The following is a 21,960-nucleotide window of genomic DNA, read 5'->3' as shown; positions in this document are numbered from 1 at the left end:
GTAATCAACCAAGGGTGTTTACAAACAATACGACCTTGAAATGCACCAACTGTGGCAGGCCTACCCTGATTCTGAACCAGGTGCTTGACTAGTGATGCTTGCGAATGAGGTGCCAGGTTAACTCTTGGGGTGTGTTTATGACCTGGATGATGTTGAAAGCCCTCGCAAGTCCCACATTACCGTTCTTGATATCTTCAATTCGCTGGTTGATAACATCCCGTATGTGTTTGTGAAACCGGGTCCAGAGTTTCAGTCTGTTTTGACCTCGATGCTTACCCATATTGCGAGAAAAACGACTGATAATCATAATGCGGCTACCCCTCTTCTCGAACCATTCCAGCGTGTGTTGACCCCAGTGGTGCTGGCTGGTGTTTCGACAGAGACGGAAATCTTTGTTGGTCGTCTCCTGCGTATTGCTGAGAGGGATGTCTTTGAAGAGGTTCCCCAAGCCTCGCTTTCGACAGAACCAGCCAGAGCGACTAGTGGGCAGCTTGCTAATACCTGTCATTGGATAATTAGAATACGGATACGTCCTAAGGTATGGTAAGACATGTGAAGTTATAACTTACGGTGGGTGGATTTGCGTATTCGTTTCGCCCGGATGTCAAGAACTATCTCGGTATCAATACTGAGGAACTTGTCCAACACCCGTTGCATCTCGGGACTGTGGATCATCTCTCGGTCGCTGAGACTGGGGCCATGGCTCGGAAATGTTGTAAGGATATTTGGGTCTTCAATGCTTGGTAGGACTGTGTCTGATATCGACATCGTGGCAGCTAGGATGAATGCAATACAGAAGGAAATGCAGCTCAACTCTAATAGATGGGGTTGCGTGAAGTTTTCGCAAGAATACTGAGCTCCGTGAATAAGCTTAGTAGTAAGGGGCGCCTTAATGCCGCGATAAGTTCGATGGACAGAAAGCGTAAAGAGGTTTGGTCGGTTATTGAATGGGGGATGTAAGAGAGTCCGAGGTAGGTGTAGTCGGTACAGTTCTTTATTAGGAACAGTGAGTCAGTCTCAGCAATGAATCAGTCGCATACCTACCTGCAAGCACTTAAACTCCCGTAATAAAGTCAAATGTCCGAGTTTCCTTCCTTTAAACTCCAACTATCCGCTCATATGGCAGATAACTCGCCAACCAGTTGTCACTCCCCGCCGACCATGACCTGAAACTTTTTATACCAGAATTCTCTACGCCTTGCCCATAGTTGCTTAGAATAGAACTGTGCGAGCAAAGCTGCATCACCGCCCCTCGCAACATCCTGTTCAAACTGTTCAACCAACGGGGCTGTTGCTTGATTCAAATCCTTCAACGTGTTGTAGTCACTAAGTATAACCCATGGTAGGAGCTCCACACCTGAGGTTTCTTGTCTTGATCCTGAGGACCTCTGCGAGCTAGCTGCAACTTTCGGGCTTTTTGGGAGGGTTGTCTGACATTCGGCGTCCTTGTACATATCACCTTTTGCTTTCACATTCGCAAATGTACCCACCGATTTAGAGCTGGGGGGACGGTCTTCAAAACTGCTAGTTGCTTTAGAATAATCATCAGTGCTTTCTGACGCAAGAACTCTGCCACTCTTCTGGTTTAGCCTCTTATTTGTGGTGCTGTACGTGGTTTCAGTGCTTTGACTTTTCCCTGAATTGGTTGGGTCTCTCCTTAAAGGCCGGCTTGGGGATCTCCTGGGTTCTCTAGAGTCAGGGGATTTCTCAAGCCCCGGTTGTATACCTGCATGCACCTCAGGCTTCTTGCATGGTGAGGCGGTCTTTGCGCGTGAATCAAATGGCAACTGCCTTGGTCGAGGCATCAGTTTGCGAAAGTCCTGGTCGTGCAACGGCTGTTGACGGTATTGTTCGGGCGAAAGGCCCTTTGTAAAGTCTGCGCGCATATTACAGCTCTTGGTATCGACATCCGAGCGACTTTCAAAAAAGTTGACTTCAGGACTCTCACGAACTGAGAGACTCTGCGCGTGGGAGCCTGTGGTGGACACATTCAGAGGCATCACCATGTCGGCCCTACCGATGGGTGACTGTGTCGGAGGCGGGCTCGAGTTAAAGGAGTACCTCAGAGGCGACCCAACGCGAGGTATGTGTGAGTGTGTGCCGTCTCTTTCAAGGAACATGTGGTATGGGTTGAGTTGCACCGTCACTGGACTAGTATGCCGCATTTGAGTCCCTGGAAGATAGTTTTGCATAGGTATTGACTGCGCTCGTTGTGTCTGTTCCATGTACGAGGTTGGGACAGTCGAAAATGGCGAAGACTGTAAAGGAGCGTTCAACATGGTGGTGAACGAGAAGTCAGGTGGAGCACCAGTTCCTTGGAAATGATTCGGAGGCAATAGAGTTGGCGGTGTGATTGAAGAGAGTCGCGGTCTCGTGTCAAACATGACATCGTGCGTCTGAGATACAGGCTGAGGAGGAACTGTTAGAAGAGATGCTGGTATTGCCTCGCTGGCGAAGAATCCAGCCTTCTGCAGCAAGCATACAGTAACACTGAAATCTCTCTTTTCTTCAAACTGCGCGAGGAGCGCTTGTGGCTTCTTGGGTACAGTTACACAGATTCGATTAGTTTGCTTATTGATGCTGATGATCTCTGCAGAGGAAGGTGATCCTCCTTTTATTTCACTGAGTCGAAGGGAAACCTGGTCTATTAGCCTCCCACTCGAGCCCAGTGACGCCAGTTCATACCACTTGTTGTTTCCCTTTGTGTATCAAAAGAACCAAAATTCCCATCTCTGATCCGATCGGTCTTTCACCCTCAATCGTCAGAGTGAAGGCACTGTGTGGGTGAGAAGAGTTGTAGGCTTTGGCATTCGCTCCATCGCGGATCTCCAAGTAAACGAGTGGGCACGCGGACACAGGAGTCGGGGGACCAGCCATGATGGAACTCAAAAATGGAAGACTGCATGGGTATGAGATAGATTTTTGATCGATTTTGGGTTGAAGTTCGCAGAGACAAAGTCTTGCGCGCCTTCCATTGTGCTATATAATTTAGTCTTGAACTTGAGGACTTGGTTTCTCCTTCCGCTTCGAAGCACTTGATAAATAGTAAGAAGCAAACGTAGGAGGCAAGTACTACCTGCACCGGCATGCCTACCTATCCATCCTTCTTGCCAACTATTGAAGTAAAGAGCGACAATACCACCAAGGATCTAATGAATCCAAGTTTGTGCAGAAGAGATTATGGCTGAAGGGACGGACAATTGATTACCTCCCTGTAGCTAAGTACCTCTAGGTACCGAATAAGAGAACTTCCATCTTCCGATTCCATTGCGGTTGTGACCACGGGTCACGTGGAGATAACCTAGCGCAATCTTCCCAAAGGACTTCGACGCGCCGCGCCAAACCAAACTATCAGCGAGACCCATGCGATTTGAGAATCGTGGATCAAGCTGCAAGCATCCACGGTATCTCTAAAACCAGCCAATTATCGATACAGAGGCCATTGAAGCCTTTCAGACGCTGGGTGGAAGCGCCTATCCGTGGAAATCTTTCGTGACTGCACGACATTCAACGCAGCTCGACGACAAGAGACCTCTCCCCCTTCATCGCGACTACGCATTGCGTATCCTGTTTCTATCCACCCGCGCACAATCAGTTCACCGCACGATCGCTCAATATGGCGCCCGTTCGCAATGAGGTGCCGCCGCACACGATAGATCGCACGCCCGAATACGAGGACTTTATGACGCGACTCCGTGATTATCATTCCAAGCGCGGAACAACACTTGATCCAGAGCCCAAGGTCGGCGCAACGCATGTTGACTTGTTCAAGGTCTTCAACCACGTCGTAGAGAGTGGTGGCTATGACAAGATCTCTGAGGAGAAGCTCGCATGGCGACGTATGGCGTCAGAGCTGGGCATATATTCTAATAATGAAGCCTCCACTGCCTTCTCGCTGAAGGAAAAGTTCTACAAAAACTTGGCTGCGTTTGAGATCAGCACAGTACATGGAAAGGAACCTCCACCAAAAGATATTTTGGAGGACGTGACGGCTAAAGGTGCTGGCTTACTGTCACGCACAAGGGAGAATTTCTGGGGGAAGAAAAGAGAGAGCAACGTTGGTGCTACAGACTCAGCGGCCTCGGGAGACGATGGTACACCCGTCCGCGAGCGACCCGTTCCAGACACTGCTGCCAGTGCGCGTGCTTCCAGAGGGCTGCGTGAGGCACCTCCTCAGCGTGTCATCTTTCAACCGGATACTGGACCTTCACGAACAACCCGACATTCTTCTGCTCATCATGCGAGCAGTACCAACTCACCAGCCGCGAACCCTCCCCAGACCCCCTCGCATCACCCAAACATGCACATACCTCAGCAGCACCAACAACAGAATTACCAGGGAAACCGAGGTCCCTCGGTTCTCCACCACCCAACTAACACTGAGAATACATCCAACTTGGTCACTGCCTATCAGCCGCGGTTTTCTAAACCCCTAACACTGCGCGCAGTGCCAACTCCAAGCAATGCGCCCACCGAGTTTCAGAAGCCACGCCAAACTCCGCGCATTGACCCTCGCCAACCGATGCAACCTGGCAGTAAGTAGTACTCGTCCGTGATTTTATGTTTTCTTTCACTAACCAGCTGTATTAGCCGGTTTTGATGGCCCTAATATTTACATGAGGTGTCTGAACGCTTTGCGATCAAATATTCCTGCTGAACAAGCCTTTGCGCTCAGTCATCTGGTGAAAATATCGTATGAGCGAGGTGACAAGTACAAGTTCGACTCATTCCCAGGTCTGGCCGAAGGTCTAGTCGACAAAGCCCTTGAGGTGGGACATATGTTCTACCACGTTAACTGGAGCATATCTTGGAACCTTCCATATGATTCCAGTGACCCGAATGCACTCGATGGAAACTATGGGACAAAGGATATCCTGGAGCGCATCGATAACCTGATTGAGAAGGATGTACCCGACATTCTGCAAACTGAGTCATTTGCGGACACTATGGTGCTGATCACTGAAGCTGTCCTGACGTTGCGGAACATGGTCACCTTGCCTGAAAACGCTCATAACATATCAGACTTCCCTCCCGTCAAGGATCTCATTTGTATCATCCTGAACCTACCGCAGAAGGATTCTCTTGTGGAACTGAAACATCTTGCCCTGGACATTGCTGAGCAGTTGACGCCGTTCATGACATTGGACTCAGAAGACCCTATGTATAGGACATTGTTGGCGCAGTTGACGTCTGATGACCGTGGTATCATCCTGACGTCTCTTCGGGCGCTGGGGCGTATCTCCATGAATCTCGAGGCTACCAACAAGCTAAGCAATATTCCTGGGCAAGTACTCCAGCGACTTTCCAGCTGGCTTTTGCTCAACGATGATGAACTTATCGACGCGTGTCTCGATTTCCTCTATCAGTACACTGCTGTTGTGCCCAACGTGGACACCTTGGTCCGGTCTTTGACGCCAGAAAACCTCATTGACCATCTTGCACGTCTCCTGGCTCATGGTGCTCGTAAGACACAACGCGAGTTTGTTCTTGTACCCGAGCAAAGAATTCCCGCTCGTGACCAAATTGCTCCTATGCCTGAGGATCTTCTTCAGGAGATGCTCAAGCTTGAAGAGCCAGATCGTGTTCACCATTGGGTTCGCTGCTTCTTCGAGGAGGACAATAACTCTTTTGTGACACAACTAGCCGCCTGGCAGGCCTACCAGAACGCATTTGTCGCACCACTCAAGGTCATCAACCAGCCTCTTATCACACCTGCCGACTTCATCCGGAACAGTACGTCTGTATACAAGGATTCAAACGCGCAGGTCCTTAGAGAGCCTGGTGACCCTCAACAAAAATTCATCATCCATGGTATCCGTGCAAGACCAAAACCTCTTGGCTTAGATGGCAAGGAGTACGGGCGATGCCTTTGGGCCTCGAATCCTACCAATAAGCTTGAGAAATGTGGTCAGTTTTACATTCAGCCTGAGAAGCTTTGGGAGCACATCCTCGTGGACCATCTTGGAGAGAAGCGAAACGAAGGGGGAAAATTTGACAACGTCGAGAAAGAATACATCTGTACCTGGGATCAGTGCTCCCGCTATCCCAAGTCCACCAAAATGCACCTTCAGGATTTCGCAAGACATATCAACACACACATCTCTTCGGCATTACCCAACGACGCACTTAACCGAAAGCCAGAGCGTTCATGGATTGTTCCCGCCAAGACTATGGCTGTGACCCACGAAGAAACTGCAACAGCACGGGACGAGCGGAATCCAAACCTCCCGCCCCAGGCAGCTGGTATTCCACTCAGCGCTGCGTTAGTGCTAAGGAACATTGCTCGCAATGTGGTCAAAACGGAGGCTGAGGAAGAGATGATCAAGAATCAAGAGAAAGTGGGCGAAATAGGAGGTTGGAACGAGGTTCTTTTCCGCCCTCTGCTACCGCGACTATTTGAGATCCTTGCAGAGAACAGGGCCTTGGTATGTCTATCAATCCCATCACCGTTTGCCACAAAGAATTTATACTAATTTACCCCGCAGAGCCCTTACATTGCATCGCTCCTTGATTTGGTCCATATTGAGAATTACGACCAGGGCCGATGATGCAGTTTCGCAGGATGGCGTAATGGAAAAAGACGGGGCGTTGTCACGATATGCTTTCAAGCAACCTCGTAACGAGGGGGCATTGTTTGCGGTGATTTACACAGGCTTCCCCACATGAGTGAAACCTGATGAGGATCAGAATAGCGTGTGATGTTTTACACGGATTGCTTGTATTAATACCCTGCCCGTGGGCGTTCTGGGCTGGCTGGTTTTGGATGAGCGGTAGATCTTTGAACTCGAAGACTAAGAATAGAAACAGTATGCATTCTGCAAAATTGTGTAGCATATTTGTCGATATGTGTATTTGCCGCGTGAACCTGTTGAGATGGCTCAAGCGCGATTACGTCTAAGTGCTGTATATGTGATATTGGCGTAGGCTTTCATGGTCCGATACCTTCAGTAAAGACAGGGCCGAAGTATCTGGCGATATAAGTCAACTACCCACTAGAGATTCAACTACCGGTCCGGGCATCTGGTTTGATTCCCATCACCGCGTTTTTAAACCCGGGCCGGTGCCTCTGTTGTGCAATACATCTCAACGCCGGATCTCTGTACTCGGCTCTATCATCAGCCGCAAAACTACTCGTACGAAACACACGGGAACCGCCGTCATGCGCATGTGGGGAAAAGGGAGTGAGTGAAATGCATTGTGGCTGCTCGATAACGGCAGTTTATCCTCGCCAACTTGGTGATGTTCGACATGGGAAATCCTGTCCAGTCCACACAATGCCCCAGACCTGGGCACGCCTGTCGTGATGGACGATGATAAGGGATGGAAGGGCCGTGCTTCTGCGAGGATTCTGGAACTCGCGCGAATGCATGCATGCGCACCTGGTTGTGCCCCCCTGTTCCCTTGACAGCTCCCCACCACACGATAGCTCCAAGGGCAGGGCAGGGCTGCAGGCAATGTGTTGCGTGCCTGGTTGTGAGATGGGCCTCAACATGTCATGTCAGTACAGAGTAAACCTCGCACAATTTGATCACTTGGTTTGACAGGAGGCACCTTGATTTCGATGTCGATTTCGATAGTGCTTATACTGCACTACGTAGTATGTCATCTAGTGAGCTTATTGTCAGACTGTTTACACAAAGAAAGTCATTTGACATTGCAGATCAAATTGGTGCATAGTACACATTCGGCCAACGCTGTTCACAAGATGTCAAGGCCTTGTTCAAAGTGTGCCTCGATTCTCTTACCCTTGACGAGCTCGCTTGTGCTTGTCCTAGGAAATTGCTCCCATCAGATATTGATCAGATCAGTTGTAAACGAAGAAGATCATGTGGGTCACACAAGGAGCTCCAAGTCCGCTCTGCCTCACGCAAGAATCTAGCGATGCAGCCTCTCAGAGAGACAATCGAATATCGTCTGATATCTTGTTTTTGCTTTGTCTTCTGGACGGGTACAAACGGAGCCATTCGATAAAACGAGTTAGTAAAAAATACAACGAGTCTGATGTATACACCGTCTTTTGGTGTTTACCCCGTAAAAGTCATCATGATGGAAATTTGGCTTGGATCAAGTCACAAATGATGATCGCCATGCTCATCGACAAAGCGTAGCTGGTTTCATCTCGTCATTTTCGTGACCATTAAATAGACTAGAGTAGTAGAGTTGTTGAATGAAAGAGCCAACCCCCACTGATACAACTAAGCTATCTTTGTCATTGTTTCCTATCATTCAGACCACGAACTGAGAAGGTGAGAGGACATTCTCGGTCAGGGTGGTATGGACAAATGGGGGGCGCCAATGGGTGGGTTGTTAGTGTTAGTTAATGCTGTCTTGGCCATCTAGGTGTAGCCTGGTCTATCCAAGGAGGTGGGATGGCACACCGAGAGAGGTGAGTACCTAGACTGAGCACTATTATTGTGACCATGAGTAGGGTCTGAAGAATTGTTGGGGCTAGAGGGATGTTTGTGAGTATATGGTTCTGACACAAAAAGGAACTCTCGTGGTCAGAATGAAGTTTCATTAGGAGGCGGAGTCAAAAGAGTATCTGCATGTTATGTCTTGTAGCTATGACCTCCCTCACCTAGGACCGGTTTCGGTGAGGAAGTCCTGACTCGACCCAAGACGTGGATGGTGGTGGATGAACCAGGATCAACAATAGCATCAGCATCAGCATCATTGCGACTGCGGTCGTGTTACCCGAGGCTGGAAGTTGAAACCTTCCGTGGTGTCTCCTCAGCTCAGGGGACGCGCAACATCAGATGTCGTCTGTCTGTATATGCGTGCGCAGCTGGGCTCGGGTCTGAAAACTGTAGCCGTAGCAAATTGCTGCGCATTATTCGAGCAGTTGTTTTGGTTGGGTGGATAGCGGTGTACCAAGTTAGAGGGTGGAGGAAAAGAATTTGTCTGCCTAGAAAAGATGGAACAAAGCCTGCCGTTAGGATGGTGACAGACCAAACTACTGCAAGCCCCCAGCAGATGAGGTGCCAGTTTAGCTCAGAGGCCAGCCATCATCAACAAGTTAGTGAATGCTGCTGCTACATATTTGGATTGTCTTTGGTGTTGAGGCAACGTGCACGTCTGTGCTCAAATTGTTTGCCGGTGGCCGGACAGCCGCGAAGCCAAGTGGGCAGCAATCTAGAACCTAGAAATAGGCGGGTGAAGGCCAAGACATTCCCCGGAACGCTCGGACTGTAATGAGGCCTTGTATCAACTTTGTTTGTGTTGAGAGAGAGACTCCCGGAGGACGAATGGGCAGTCCTTTCATTGTCCGAGTTATCCAGCAAAAGAGTTGGAGACATGACATCCCATCATATCACCACCCATCTCATCATGTAAGCGCCCGCTGTGGACGAGGTTGAGAGGGAGGAAAACAGAGAAAGGTGGGGGTCCCAGGAATACCTACCGAGAAAATGCTATGGAACTTACCTAGCCCGTGGAGCCCAGCTTAGCCAGAGCTACCCCTGCAACGTCCCGAAGAGCCCCTAGAGGCTAGGAGCTGGCTCCCCGCGACCCGCCATAGCTCCCCACGGCTGCCCGTGGGAATCTGGGTTTCTAATTGATCTTCTCTCCACTTGGTGCATCGAATCCCTGGATGCCCCATATGCTTGTTTCCCGCTCTCTCAACCTCATCCATCGTGGACATTGGATGTAGCTATGTACTGTAATTTTCGATGACGGGTGTGCAAAGTGTCATTTCCGTGCCACCGTATGCGTCAATGGCTGACTGTTTGTCCGAGATTGGCGTTGAACAGAGAGGGACACGCAATGATGTCGTGACGTGTTTTGTGTCGTGTCTGTGTCTGTGTTTCCAGAGAAAGAAAGACGTGAACGTGAGACGTAAGAGAAGGGTGAGAAAAGAGGCTGCCTCTAGACCGTCACCTCTGAATTAGAGCTGCATATGCATGTTCCGATGTGGGCATTGAGAAGCAGCCGAGAACCCCACGTTGTTATCAAAGCTATAAAAAAAAAAGTCGGAGGGTTATGAGAGAAGAAACCCGGACCGGCTGTATGTGCAATACTCCGTAGCAGAGGTATCTTGATTGACTGGTGATACAATTGTCAATTGGGACCTTTTGAAAATACCTTACGTAACCCAACTTTGCGCAATACCTCGCTTTCAAAACGAGGTAAGAGGAAACAACACCATCTCACCCCAACTACCAGTTAAGGCTACCTATATGTAAAACACTATAGAATGTTCTCCCAATCCCCATGAATACCAATGTAGCCCATGTTCAAAGATTCAAAACAAAGACTACCTGTTGAGTTAAATCTCAGACCATGCAATCAATGCTCCCCCACATTGCACTGCTTCTGCGTGCCTGAATGCGCCTCTACTGTGGTCTAGTCCGCGTCTCGTCTTTGATCAATCTCTTGACAGGACATGCAATGACCCTGTCAGTGGCCCTGGCAATCGATCTTGTGACCATCACAAATCTCCCACCCCGTCTCACATTTGGGAGGAAGCCCCCCGGCTGATGCGACATCGGTGCCCCGGTCTCTCCATGATGTGAGGTGAGGTGAGGGTGAGGTGAGTCCAGTTCGTGCTACCCCCTTTCTTAGACCCGAACTAAGGAACTTCTAATTCAGGAACCAGTACCAATGTACCTCCATACCTTTTCTACGGTTGCTCGCTACATATAGATCTGACCTCACCGTCTTACACCGAAGTCGGTGAAGAGCCGTCCTCCCTTGCTTGGGCGTCAGGAAGCGTGCCGGTGGTTGCTCCACCTGCGTGTGTATTGTGTATTTTGTACTCCGTATTGTAGCTGCCATGAGGTAAGGTAGGCGTAGGCATGGATATCTGGATGCCATGGAACCTATATAAATCCATTGCCGGTCGGAGCTAGTTCCCCATAACCTTTCATCACACATACGCATTTTCTACGACCTTAGCTTCTCACAGAATCCTTTCCCACTTCGATCAAAAGTTCGTCTGAAGCTGTATGTTATACCCAATGAAGTTATTCTTGTTGCCTTGCACACGTAATAAAACTTGCCAACCACTTGGTTACTTTCTGCTGTGGCCAAATTCGATGATAACTGCGACTAACGTCCTGTTACAGGTTTTCATCGACACCTTCTCCGCACCACCTCTGGAGAGATAACTTTCTGCTGCACCATAGCGCACACACACAGGTAGCATTTGCCACCAACAAGCTTGCCTCCAGTCCCGGATCCGAATCCCAAACCCGAATCTCCGTTGTTCGAGACATCCAGGACATCTCAGATCAGCTCTACACAACGAACAAAAGCATTAACTGAATTGCCGTTCTGGAGTCGCTATTGAAGAGCCCCGAAAATAGCACCGGTCCTCCCGCAGTCACCTAAACTTGGAACAAGCGAAACGTACCTTTCCTGAACAAACAACAGAACTGCACTGCCATCCACTGCCCAAAGGTCCATCCCGTTCACTCTTGGACTTACCTGACTTCGGAGTTTTCCTGCCGTGAGATCTGCACTTCACATACCTAACTGTTCTATCTTTGCCTGCACTCTTACTCCCGGTTCCACTGTTCTCTCAATCCAGGCCCCCGCGCCCGCTGCCACCCTCCTTGAACAAGCACTAGAAGCCCCCAAGAGCCGCCAAACGAGAGCAGATCCCTCGATTCTAGCCTTAGCTGAAGTCACCTGCACTGCACTGCGCTGCTCCGCACCTTATCGCTTACAGTCCACCTCAAGAGCCTCGCAACACCACACCCACGGTCCCACGCCCACACCACACCCATTCGTTCGCCTTCCTCACGGACATACCGCCACACTAAATTCTGCACCTAGTCTACCTTTACCTTTTTACCTTGCCTTTTTACCTCGCAAGCAAAGTAAAAGCTTTCCTTGCGACCCTGCCATACAATTTCTGCGACAAGGTACAAGGGAAGAAAAAAAAAAACTTTCGTGCCCAGGTCTAGAGTTTTCTCTGCATTGCTCTCACTGCCTGCACTCCCTCCACCTCCGCAACACACTTCACACTCTATCTGTGTTTACTTTCGGACCCACAACCTTTTGACCTATATATCGAGAGAATCCCTCCATCTGTTCAACTCTTTTACAATCTTCATCTTTCACTCTATACCCATTCTCTCGGTTGAGCACTTGCGTCTGCAACAAAAGACCAAGACCTTTTAATATATAATCGCTTCGTCTTCCGCAATCACTCCTGTTCTTATATACCTGTATCCTCCCTAGGTATTCTCAACCACCAACTCAACCTTCACAACCTTCACAATGGCCTTTTACTCCATTTCTCGAAACATCCTCCGTGCCACTCGGGCCCCTGCCATTGCTCTCCCCAAGAACTCGCGATGCTTCACAGCCACACCTGTGCAGCGTGTCATTGACACCAACTTGAAGAAGAACGTTGTTCGCGAGAAGGAGGTTCCTGTCACAGTCTACAGTGCTGGCCAAGGCACTGGTGACAAGCACACAGTCAATGTTCCCGAGGCAGCTGCTCGAGTTCCCAGCGAGCCTCGTGCTCCTTCTACCGAGAGCGATATCGTTCAGCCGCTCACCCGCAAGACTTTTGAGCAGCTCCCCCACACCATGCGCAACATGAGTGTCTATGGCAAGACCATCATCCTCACTGGCGCTGCCCGTGGTCTCGGAAACCACATGGCTCGTGCTTGTGCTGAGGCTGGTGCCAAGAACATTGTTCTCTTCGACGCCAACCAGGAGCTTGGTGACGAAGCCGCAGCTGAGCTTCACGACAAGACTGGCCTACCTGTCTCCTTCTTTAAGGTCGATGTTCGTGACGGCGCTGCCATCAACGCTGCAGTCGACGAGGTTGTCGAGCGCTACGGTGCTCCTGATGTTCTCATCAACTCTGCCGGCATCGCCGACTCCAACATCAAGGCTGAGACCTACGACCCTGCCATGTTCCGTCGCCTTATCGACATCAACCTTACCGGCTCTTTCCTCATGTCTCAGGCCGTTGGCCGTGCCATGATGTCTGCTGGAAAGCCCGGTAGCATCATTCTCGTCGCTTCCATGTCTGGTTCCATCGTCAACTTCCCCCAGGAGCAGAGCTGCTATAATGCCTCCAAGGCCGGTGTCATTCAACTCGGCAAGTCCCTTGCGGCTGAGTGGGCCAAGTATGACATCCGGGTCAACTGCATTTCTCCCGGTTACATGGACACTGCCCTCAACCGAGTTCCTGCGCTTGACGCCCAGAAGAAGATCTGGAAGTCCTTGACACCCCAGAACCGACTGGGTAACGTTGACGAGCTCAACGGCCTTTGCATCTACCTCGCCTCAGACTCCTCCAAGTTCATGACTGGCTCCAACTGCATCATCGACGGTGGCTACACATGCTACTGAGCGAGCGGCGCCCTATTTTGACGGTTAGCGAAGAACGGTTCCTACGAATGAATGGCTGGATTGGGAAGGCCCGGAAGAGGGTTTGATTTTCTTTGTTTGGAGTTCCGGAAACAATTGGTGTCCTATTTTTTGAGCTTTGAGCAAGGGCAAAGGGAGAAAAAAAAGGGACGTATGATGATAAAACTAGATCAGCTCTGGATACCATTAGAGCAGGATGAATAACTGCCGTATTAGACACGGAGCGAGGAGATCCAGACAGAGGATCTAACCTTAATAGCCACAGGCATATAATGAATGAACTCAACAAAAAGAACCGCTTATTTTCTCTGGTGATTGGTTGTCTAAACGAATATGCTTTCTTGTTTCTTGATTAGACTTTCGAGTGTGAAACAAGGTTGATGGGTATCGTGAGCTAACAACCGAAGTTTCTCGTCCCTTGCGTCTGCAAGAGGCAGATCGTGACTTTAGCTGAGGTAGGTAGTCTGGTCCAAGTCCACCTAATCCGCAATAATCCACCAATGCACGCCAATGTCAATCAATCATCGCATGTTTCCGAGCAGCCAATCACGATGGCACTTGAATGTTGAAAACGGCAATCCAGCTTGAGCCAATAATTTGGGTCTAGGTCATTCTCACCGCTCTATCCGTATTTTCGCATCTTTCGAGACGATCAAAACCGGGTCAAAGATCCGGGCCAGCCTTTTTGTTTTTCGGGTCAACAACCAAACTGGCGGCGGAGAATATGGGCCGATACCAACACGAAGGAGGAGATAGGAGGCATGAGATCATGCCCAGAGTCAGTCTCCTAAATCGAAGCCTATGGGAGAGACATCGGGAGAAATGTCTCATGAGGATGCAGGAACCAAGACAAAAATACCTTTTATATCACAACTAGGTAGTGAACGTTGAACACATCTACTCAAGACTACTAAACAGTCAAGTAAAGAGCTGAACCTTTCGATAAACGACTCATGCGAAACGACACTACAGATCCAACGAACCAAGTTCGTCCACGTTCCAAGGATCTCGTGCAAGACACATACACCTACATATCAAAGAGGACCCCGAGGTGCCACCGGCAGACCGCATCGTCTTCCGGCTCATGATGGAGGGTGGTTTCGGAGGAGAACACGGCCAACTCATGCAATGACTCGGAAGGACTAACTAAAGCCTTTTAATCGTCTTCTGTCTATAACTTCTCTTCCTATTCTTCTCTCCTCCTTATAAAAAGACCGAAAACACATACTCGCTCATGATATCGTTTCCATAGTCTACTCAACATTCCAAAATCAAGTGCACGTTCAGATAACCAGCTCATCCTTCATATCAACACCTCAAGAAAGGGCTCGACATCATTTTCCGAATATGCAACTACTCTGCACTCCCTCCATCTCGCTGGTCCGCGCCGCTCGGTCCTTGCGCAACCGACTCATCAAGAAAACCCTCCTCCCAGCCCGTGCAGCAGCAGCCTCCGTACGCAACTCAATACACTTCTCCTCACCATTCTCGTCACATTCCCACGACAAGCTCAAACACCAAGCTCGACCTGCCTCCCTTGGCACTGTTGCTGTGCTTGGTAATGGGCTACCCACAGGCATGGAAGGCCACGCCGCTGTCAGAGAGGGCGAAGGTTGCTCGAGAGTCCGGAAGCATATCAGCCCCTTCTACCAACAATGGGAGCAAGGCAGCCTCATGTTCCAGAAGAGCAAGTTCTTGTAGGACGGACACCATTGAAGAAACAAAGTATAGTCGCCGCAGGCTGATCTAGTGATTTTGGTGTTTTGCCTTGTCGTCTTTGCGTTAGAGTGTTTAGTTAAGTATTGGCTTCGTTCGTTCGGTGAGATTGATTGGCTTTGAGCGTTAGGTCTGTTAAACATAGTCACTCAGACTGACACCCGAATACAAAAAAATCCCATTTCGCATCATCACCACAGACACATCTCACAAAAAGCCGGGGCACCAATTTACGGAAGCAAACTATTTTTTTTATGATTCAAAGCTGGTGAGGAGACATGGCCAGGTCTAGTATCGTGACAGACCCAGCCTCGAGCGCGAACTCGATGTGCAAGAACAATTCGTATGCGGGGGTATATCCAGCGTGTCATATCTATGTGCTGCCAGGCGTCATCTTGGTGTCCGCCTGCTGGCACCTTTTGGGTTTTTCTTTTCGTGCAATGTGTCGAACTCGCGACCTCATGCGTATAACATAATCCGAGTCACCCCTTGACGCGGTATCGTATCAATTCCAACTTCCAGATGCAAGGCCTGCTATGACAGTTGAATAATTTGTGGAAGAAAATGGTCATTAGATAGTTGGGTATGCAGAATCGTGACCCAAGGACGGATTGTGGCCGTGGGGACGTCGTCAATCGAGACCACTGTATCGACTTGGAGATACATCGATCATCGTCTGAGAAACGCCGGCAATAGTCGGCGAAGTCTCTCTTTTCTCACTGGGGGATCTGCAGGAGGAACTCTTCTCCCGGGGTTTACCTACTGCCCCTTGCGAGCCTTTTCTTGCGCCCTCTGTTCTCGAGCGGCTCGCACCAATGGCGATAGCTGACCTAGGTCAACACACTGCTTCATGAATTCATGCTAAAAGAGGGTCAGTGAGATCATTTAACCAGGAACATCAGACTTACCCTCAGCAGGTCATGAGCACTGGCTCGCTTCTCCGGATCCACCTTGAGTGCAAAGTAGAGGAAGTCCTTGAACACAGGAGAAAGATCCTGTTCATTCTTAATGTGAGGAGTTCCGTTGGTTGCAATCAACCACAGAGCACGCAACGGAGATTCCGTCAGGTATGGTGGCTCGCCTTCTATCATTTCGATAGCCATGATACCCAGAGACCAAATGTCAACCTTGCGCCCGTACTCTTTCCGAGTAACGACTTCGGGCGCCATCCAGTAGGGTGTACCCACCATGGTTGTTCGTTTGTTCTGGGCTTCGTTGATGGTCGCACAGAATCCAAAATCGGCTGCTGCGGTTAGTTGTGCCTTGCACCGCCACTGGAATACTTGTCACTCACTCAGCTTGATCTTGCCCTCCAGGGATAGCAAGATGTTGTCCGACTTAATATCTCGGTGAATGACTCCCTTGGAATGCAGATGTTGCAGACCAAGAAGGGTCTCGCGACACACAGAAGCGATTTGCCCCTCAGACATGATATTGAAGGTGACAACATCCGTAAGGCTGCCTCCCTCCATAAACTCCATGACGACCCATAGCTCGCCACCACACAGATAACTGTCGATAAAGTTGACGATGTTGGGATGTGAACTATCCTTCATGACAAGAATCTCGTTGATAATCAGGTCCTTCTTAGGTTGCTGTTCGAGATTCATCTGCTTGATAGCCACCAATCTGTTCGTGCCACGCTCGTGACCAGTGAAAACACCTCCAGATGCACCCTGGCCGATCTTGTTGAATCCTCGGTATATGTCTCGAGGGTCGCCTTCGCTACAGATGCGCTTAAGGGCAGCAACGATGTCAAGGCCTGCGCTCTGACGAGCCCGGTGTCGTGGCCTAGCCCCAGGCACGGCTGCTCCAGGAGCCTGCTGACGAGGTGCGTTGTGTACACCGTTAGACTCCGGGGCGCGGCCATACCCAGCAGCTGCCTGCATGTTCGGGTTCTGGGGATGAGGAGTTCGTTTACTAGGAGCACGGCCAAGGCCGCCAGACATGGCAGCTTGGGCCTGAGCCATGGCTTGCTCTTGCTGCTGTTGCATAAGTTGTTGTTGATAAGCGGCGGCTTGCGCTTGGGCGAGCTGTGGGTTGGGTTGCGGTGCAGTCGGGGCGTATGTAGGTCCAGTGACACGCGAATTGGATCTCGATCGGTGCTCTTCGGGGAGCATAGGGCCAGCGTCCTTTGACATGCCGTAGGATTCGTCGCCGGACTGAGACATACCGATGCCTGAGTCTTTGGTCGAGTATGCGCCTTGAGGCATATGTCGATTGCTCATGCTGACGGGCGGTTTCGGGGCTGGGCGACTGGGCATCAGGTCCTTACCAACCTGGCCTCGGGGAACAGGCGGTGGTGCTCGGGGATTCTCAAAACTTCCTTCATGATTGACAGTTGGAAACCTGGGGTTCGTAGGTGAAATATTGTTCGGTGACATACCCATATAGTTTGACGGGTACATGCCCGGTGATGCTGCAGTTGCCGGAGAGGTGGCATACTGACCAGCATGATGAAATTTCTCAAGGACCTGATCCTCTGGGGGCCTCTCCGTGGTCTCTTTGTAGAACTGCAAGATATCAACCATAGTTTGCGGGTTTTCTCGCCTTTCCTTTTCAGGAATTCCGCTTTCGTTGATAAGCCGCTGCCATTCTTTGGGCAAACCCTAGAGTCTGTTAACGAGTATAAGAACAAAGAGATGGGTGAACTGACTGTGAACTGGCCTGTGGAACTATCATAGCCGACATGAGTAACGTGGACGGGGTTCTCGGGTGCAGAGATAACGGGCTTCTTGGGTGATCCGACCAAACTGTTCATGAAACCGGAGAATCCTGACTTCTTTCGTAGAACAGCCGGCTTGAGGTCCTTGCCATCGTCGGAATATCTCTTGGGGTTGACCGAAGGCCCATCAGTTGGAGCCCTTGGGCCTAGGCTCTTCTCGTTCAAGGACGAGTCCATCGCTGAGAAGCTGGTCGAAGTTCGTAGGGCAGGGCTAGCAAGCCTAGAGTCGGTAGGCGCCTTAACGATTTGGGGCGGGAATTGACGAGGGGCAGCAGCCTTCGGACTAGGAATCTTTATTGATTCGATGCGGTTCAGAATAGCAGCGCCGTCAAAAGGAGCGCCGATTAGGTCGTCAGGCACCGCTGTCTTACTGAGAGGGCGGAGGTGAGAATCGGAGAGACGGTCGGGATGACGGGGGACAGGCGCCCAGTGATTAGCGGGGGTGAAGTCGCCCTGGGGTGAGATGGGCGATGGGACAGGTCTAAGAGTGTTGCTGTTGGCGGATAATTGAGGATGAGATCGATCAGAGTCTTGCCAGTCGGACACGGTCGCGGGGTTTGAGCGGGCTGGGGGAGCACTGGGGGCTCTTCTCAGACTCTGGGAACTGCGTTTGCTCTCAAGGGACTGGGCGTCGAAGGCACCACCATCGAAGCCAGAGGAGGAGCGGGCGTATGCGTAAGTGGGAGGTTTCTTGATGAGCTTGCGACGATGTGAAGTTGCGGTATGAGCAGAAGCAGACGACGCAGAGGTATATCCGGGGCCGTCCATGATCCAGCGGCAAGCAGGAAGCAGCCTGTCAACTGAGGGCAGTTGGGTTGGGGGGCCCTTTGGGGCTAAAAAAAGGCCTTAGAGGGGACGGCGGGCTGTTGCTGTTAGGGACGGGATTTTTTGGTGATGGGCCGAGCGAGCAGGTGGAGGAGACTGACTAGGTAGGTAGACAGAAACAGAACAGGTATCAAGTCACAGGGTGTGTGTGCAGGGAAATTGAGAAAGGGAGGGGAATCAGAATAGATGTGCAGTGCAGTGCAGTGCAGTGCAGTGGCCGTGCCGTGCAGGTCTGGCTCAACTCAAGAGATAGATAGATAGGCTCTTGGACTTTCAGAATCAAGCAGGACCAGAGGGAACAAACGAAGCCAAACAATAGGAGGAGTTTGACGGGGGGACTGGGACTGGGGATTGGATGCACGACGCAGTGCAACGCGGGGCGTATTGATATTGTTGTGGTGTGTTGTTTGGCCCGGGTGGCGATGCTGAATTGGTGATGGCGGTCCTGCAAGTGGAATTAAATTACTTGCTTTGCCTTGCTTCGTCTCTGTTTCGTGTTGCCTTTGCTTCTGCGTTTCTTCTCCTGGGAATCCTGCCCGGTGACTTCATAAGAAGAAGAAAAGGGTAAGCTGCTGTTCGGAGGATAACAGGATAAGTGGGTTGGGGAGATCAAGTTCGGGAAGACAAGTACATAAAAGAGAGGACGGGAAGCAATGAGAACAGGAAGACAACCACCTACATAAGGTACAATTATACGCGCACTGTGTCGTGTTCCTCAAATCAAGGGGAACTTGACGACAAGAAGGGTGAGTGAGATGACCTGGAATGCGGGAGGTGGATTGGGCTGTGGGATAAGATATTACACTGTAGCATGGAGGCCCTTGAATTTAAGAATTGTGATACAAACGGCCGATGGGGCAGCCTCGTAGTGCAGAACCGGAGAGCAGAGCAGTGCAGCACATGGCACGGGCTGTTGAAGTAGTGTTTCCGGACTCCTCTACCGTGACGCTGACGGTATTATCAGGAGCCCTGCGGGGGTGACATGGTTGCAGTCTTGCTAAGAATGGATCTCTCCGATGATGAATTCTTCAAACGACTGGAATTGGGTCTTGATTAGCGAGGTTGTTTAGAAACAAGACATCAAGAGGCCTATGCTTCAAAATGAAGGGCCCTTGAATGCCCGAGAATACTTGGTCAGGTAGCAGACAGCTGTAAGCAAATGCCTGATAAGACTTTCTTTCCTGTTCAATCCGATCTCAAAAGCTTCTTGCAAGTGATTCAACGTCCTCCGTAAAATCCCCTAGAAACCCTCACGTTGATACAGACGTAATGACTCTAATTGGGTTTCTGATAGGCAAGGAACCGAAGAAATGGCTTGGACCCTGGACCCCAGCATATTGGGATAAGGTACATGCGATCAGCGGGGCAGACAACTCATGCAGAGGTACCTTGGCATTTAGCTGGCGCTGATACCCAACCCAACTCCCGTTAGCTCATCCAACGTCCCCCACCATCGTTGCAACGCCATCTCTTGTCCCTCGGGCCGTTGGCGCGACTCGACAGTGTGAAAGCATCTTGCCAGCACTTGGTGGTTGGACCAACGGCATGGCTGGAGGGTCATGGATGGTATCACTGCATCTTTTTTCCCCCTGAGCGCCTCGCAAACAACGTTGTGCTCAAATGGATGCTTCACAGGATGACGACGCGGGGTGAATGACGTACCAGTATGGGCCGCAAGTGGCTAATAAAGTCACCTTATTTTGGTCGTTTGCACTGGATAATGAGCTCCGATTATGACACATGGTGGCTGCAGAAGGTGACGGTAGTTGAGAATGAATGAATGAATAGACAGGCAGACAATAGGGTGGGACGAATGTTGGTTACAGACTCAACCCGGCCGTTTCCAATCGAATAAATCGCCCATTGTTAACAAACATCTTTCAATGAATGCAATCACATAATATCATGGCTGCACTCTACTGCCGGTGGCCGCTTATTAGCCTCTACTGTTAATCACTCGTACGGTTTGTTCTGCCTTGGACTCGTCGCACATACTCGCACTAGAAAACTCATATGAATCACGTCTTCAGGTTTTGTAACTTGGAAAACTAACGTCAGTCTCGGGTGCATTATGTCACCCCAATGACTCGTTGAACTGGGGATGTTATTAGACCACAATCTATGGCCAAGCGCTTAACAAACCATGTTATCGTAAAAAAAATTAATCGATCTGTATGTATCTTGCTCATCGAGTGCTGCAACGCTGTTTGTATTAGACAACGACCCCCAGTCAGATACATAATGTACAGCTGTATCCACGCTGCCATGCCCCCTGATGTATACCTGCTGGCCAGTAACATATTGAACGTTCCTGTAGCAGGTTCATCACAATCAAGTGTGAGTGGAATCGAATGCATATTGATTCCTTTACCTGAGTGGAGTTTGTTCTCAAAGCCGGGCGGGAAGATTCAGGAGAGGCTAGAGATCAAAGTTTGGGCAAACTAGCCAGTCCTTGGCCAATCTCAAGCAACTGTCTCCCCCGAGTTGAGACTAGCACAGGCACAAGCTCGACTCCAAGCTCAACTGCCCTTCAGGGGGCAAGAAAACATGAAACTTTGATAAAGGGTGTCAAAATAAACCCAGAAATGAGTCCCCTGAGCTTAGGCTAAACTCACCTAGATAATTCTATCATGTAGAGCCAAGGCCCTGAGTTTTCTTTCCTCCCCTAGACTGCCCCGTCCGTCCTCGTGGGTCAGAACGCTCGTGGCTGGTGGAGATTGCCGACGATTTTGCAGTTCTTAATGGGAGTCAAGCATCGGTGATTGACCATAGCCGTGGCTGGGCAGTGTTGGCTCCGACGCAGTCTCTGTTAACCGCTGCTCTTGTATTCCGAGTCGACATACTATCGACATGTCTAATATCTATTGCCGTAGGTGATTCATCACATGAACTTGAAGAAAAATTTGTGTGCGGGGCATCAGCAAGGCACCGCAATATTGCGGCCAGTATTAAATCAGTACCTTAGGCGTTACAGCTTGGTCATGATGGGGCACAATAATGAACTCGTACCCTCGTCGGCCATTCATCATAGATACTGGGTTCTTGCATCCAATGCTTACGCTGCTAGGCCGTTTCCTCAAATGCTCGCACGGCGTCTCCCTCATTTCGTAAGGGACCTCGATGTGATTATTGGTTGACCTCCTCTGCCAGTATCTGTAGATATTTGCTATAGAACTTACCTTCTCCTGCTTCTTAACCTTTGCCTTGGTGCTCAGGGAAGTGAACAACTTCTAGTGTTCAACAAATGATATATCAAATCAGCAAAGCTGCATACCAGACTTCTAATAATATTTTGGTACGTAGTTTCCTCCAGTACTCCAAGGAGGGCCAAGTTATGCACGTTCTGAGAGGACTTCCAAGTTCCA

The 21,960-nt window shown here is 50.1% G+C and overlaps 6 protein-coding genes across 6 annotated transcripts; 3 read left to right on the top strand and 3 right to left on the bottom strand.

Annotated features, from left to right (window-relative positions):
* Window positions 1-88: 88 nt before the first annotated feature.
* On the bottom strand, window positions 89-768 carry FTJAE_4427 (uncharacterized protein; the record flags this gene model as incomplete). The annotated part of the gene is made up of 2 exons (XM_037350830.1): window positions 89-501; window positions 570-768. 2 exons carry the CDS (start codon window positions 766-768, stop codon window positions 89-91), a joined length of 612 nt encoding a protein of 203 aa, XP_037208392.1.
* Window positions 769-1,145: 377 nt separating this feature from the next.
* On the bottom strand, window positions 1,146-2,877 carry FTJAE_4426 (uncharacterized protein; the record flags this gene model as incomplete). The annotated part of the gene is made up of 3 exons (XM_037350829.1): window positions 1,146-1,531; window positions 1,727-2,537; window positions 2,686-2,877. The coding sequence occupies 3 exons, from the start codon at window positions 2,875-2,877 to the stop codon at window positions 1,146-1,148; spliced, it is 1,389 nt and encodes a 462-aa protein (XP_037208391.1).
* A 739-nt stretch (window positions 2,878-3,616) lies between these two features.
* Window positions 3,617-6,548, top strand: FTJAE_4425 (Los1p; the record flags this gene model as incomplete). Its single annotated transcript, XM_037350828.1, has 3 exons — window positions 3,617-4,535; window positions 4,591-6,425; window positions 6,486-6,548. 3 exons carry the CDS (start codon window positions 3,617-3,619, stop codon window positions 6,546-6,548), a joined length of 2,817 nt encoding a protein of 938 aa, XP_037208390.1.
* Window positions 6,549-12,222: 5,674 nt separating this feature from the next.
* On the top strand, window positions 12,223-13,311 carry FTJAE_4424 (D-arabinitol 2-dehydrogenase; the record flags this gene model as incomplete). Its single annotated transcript, XM_037350827.1, has 1 exon — window positions 12,223-13,311. One exon carries the CDS (start codon window positions 12,223-12,225, stop codon window positions 13,309-13,311), a length of 1,089 nt encoding a protein of 362 aa, XP_037208389.1.
* A 1,365-nt stretch (window positions 13,312-14,676) lies between these two features.
* Window positions 14,677-15,030, top strand: FTJAE_4423 (uncharacterized protein; the record flags this gene model as incomplete). The annotated part of the gene is made up of 1 exon (XM_037350826.1): window positions 14,677-15,030. The coding sequence occupies one exon, from the start codon at window positions 14,677-14,679 to the stop codon at window positions 15,028-15,030; it is 354 nt and encodes a 117-aa protein (XP_037208388.1).
* A 774-nt stretch (window positions 15,031-15,804) lies between these two features.
* FTJAE_4422 (STE STE20 PAKA kinase) lies at window positions 15,805-18,538 on the bottom strand (the record flags this gene model as incomplete). The annotated part of the gene is made up of 4 exons (XM_037350825.1): window positions 15,805-15,906; window positions 15,954-16,288; window positions 16,340-17,654; window positions 17,702-18,538. The coding sequence occupies 4 exons, from the start codon at window positions 18,536-18,538 to the stop codon at window positions 15,805-15,807; spliced, it is 2,589 nt and encodes an 862-aa protein (XP_037208387.1).
* Window positions 18,539-21,960: the final 3,422 nt, after the last annotated feature.

This window comes from Fusarium tjaetaba, assembly GCF_013396195.1.
Source record: "Fusarium tjaetaba strain NRRL 66243 chromosome Unknown NRRL66243_c0000086, whole genome shotgun sequence".
In the NCBI taxonomy this organism is placed as follows: Eukaryota; Fungi; Ascomycota; class Sordariomycetes; order Hypocreales; family Nectriaceae; genus Fusarium; species Fusarium tjaetaba.
This window is presented reverse-complemented; position numbering and strand designations above follow the sequence as displayed.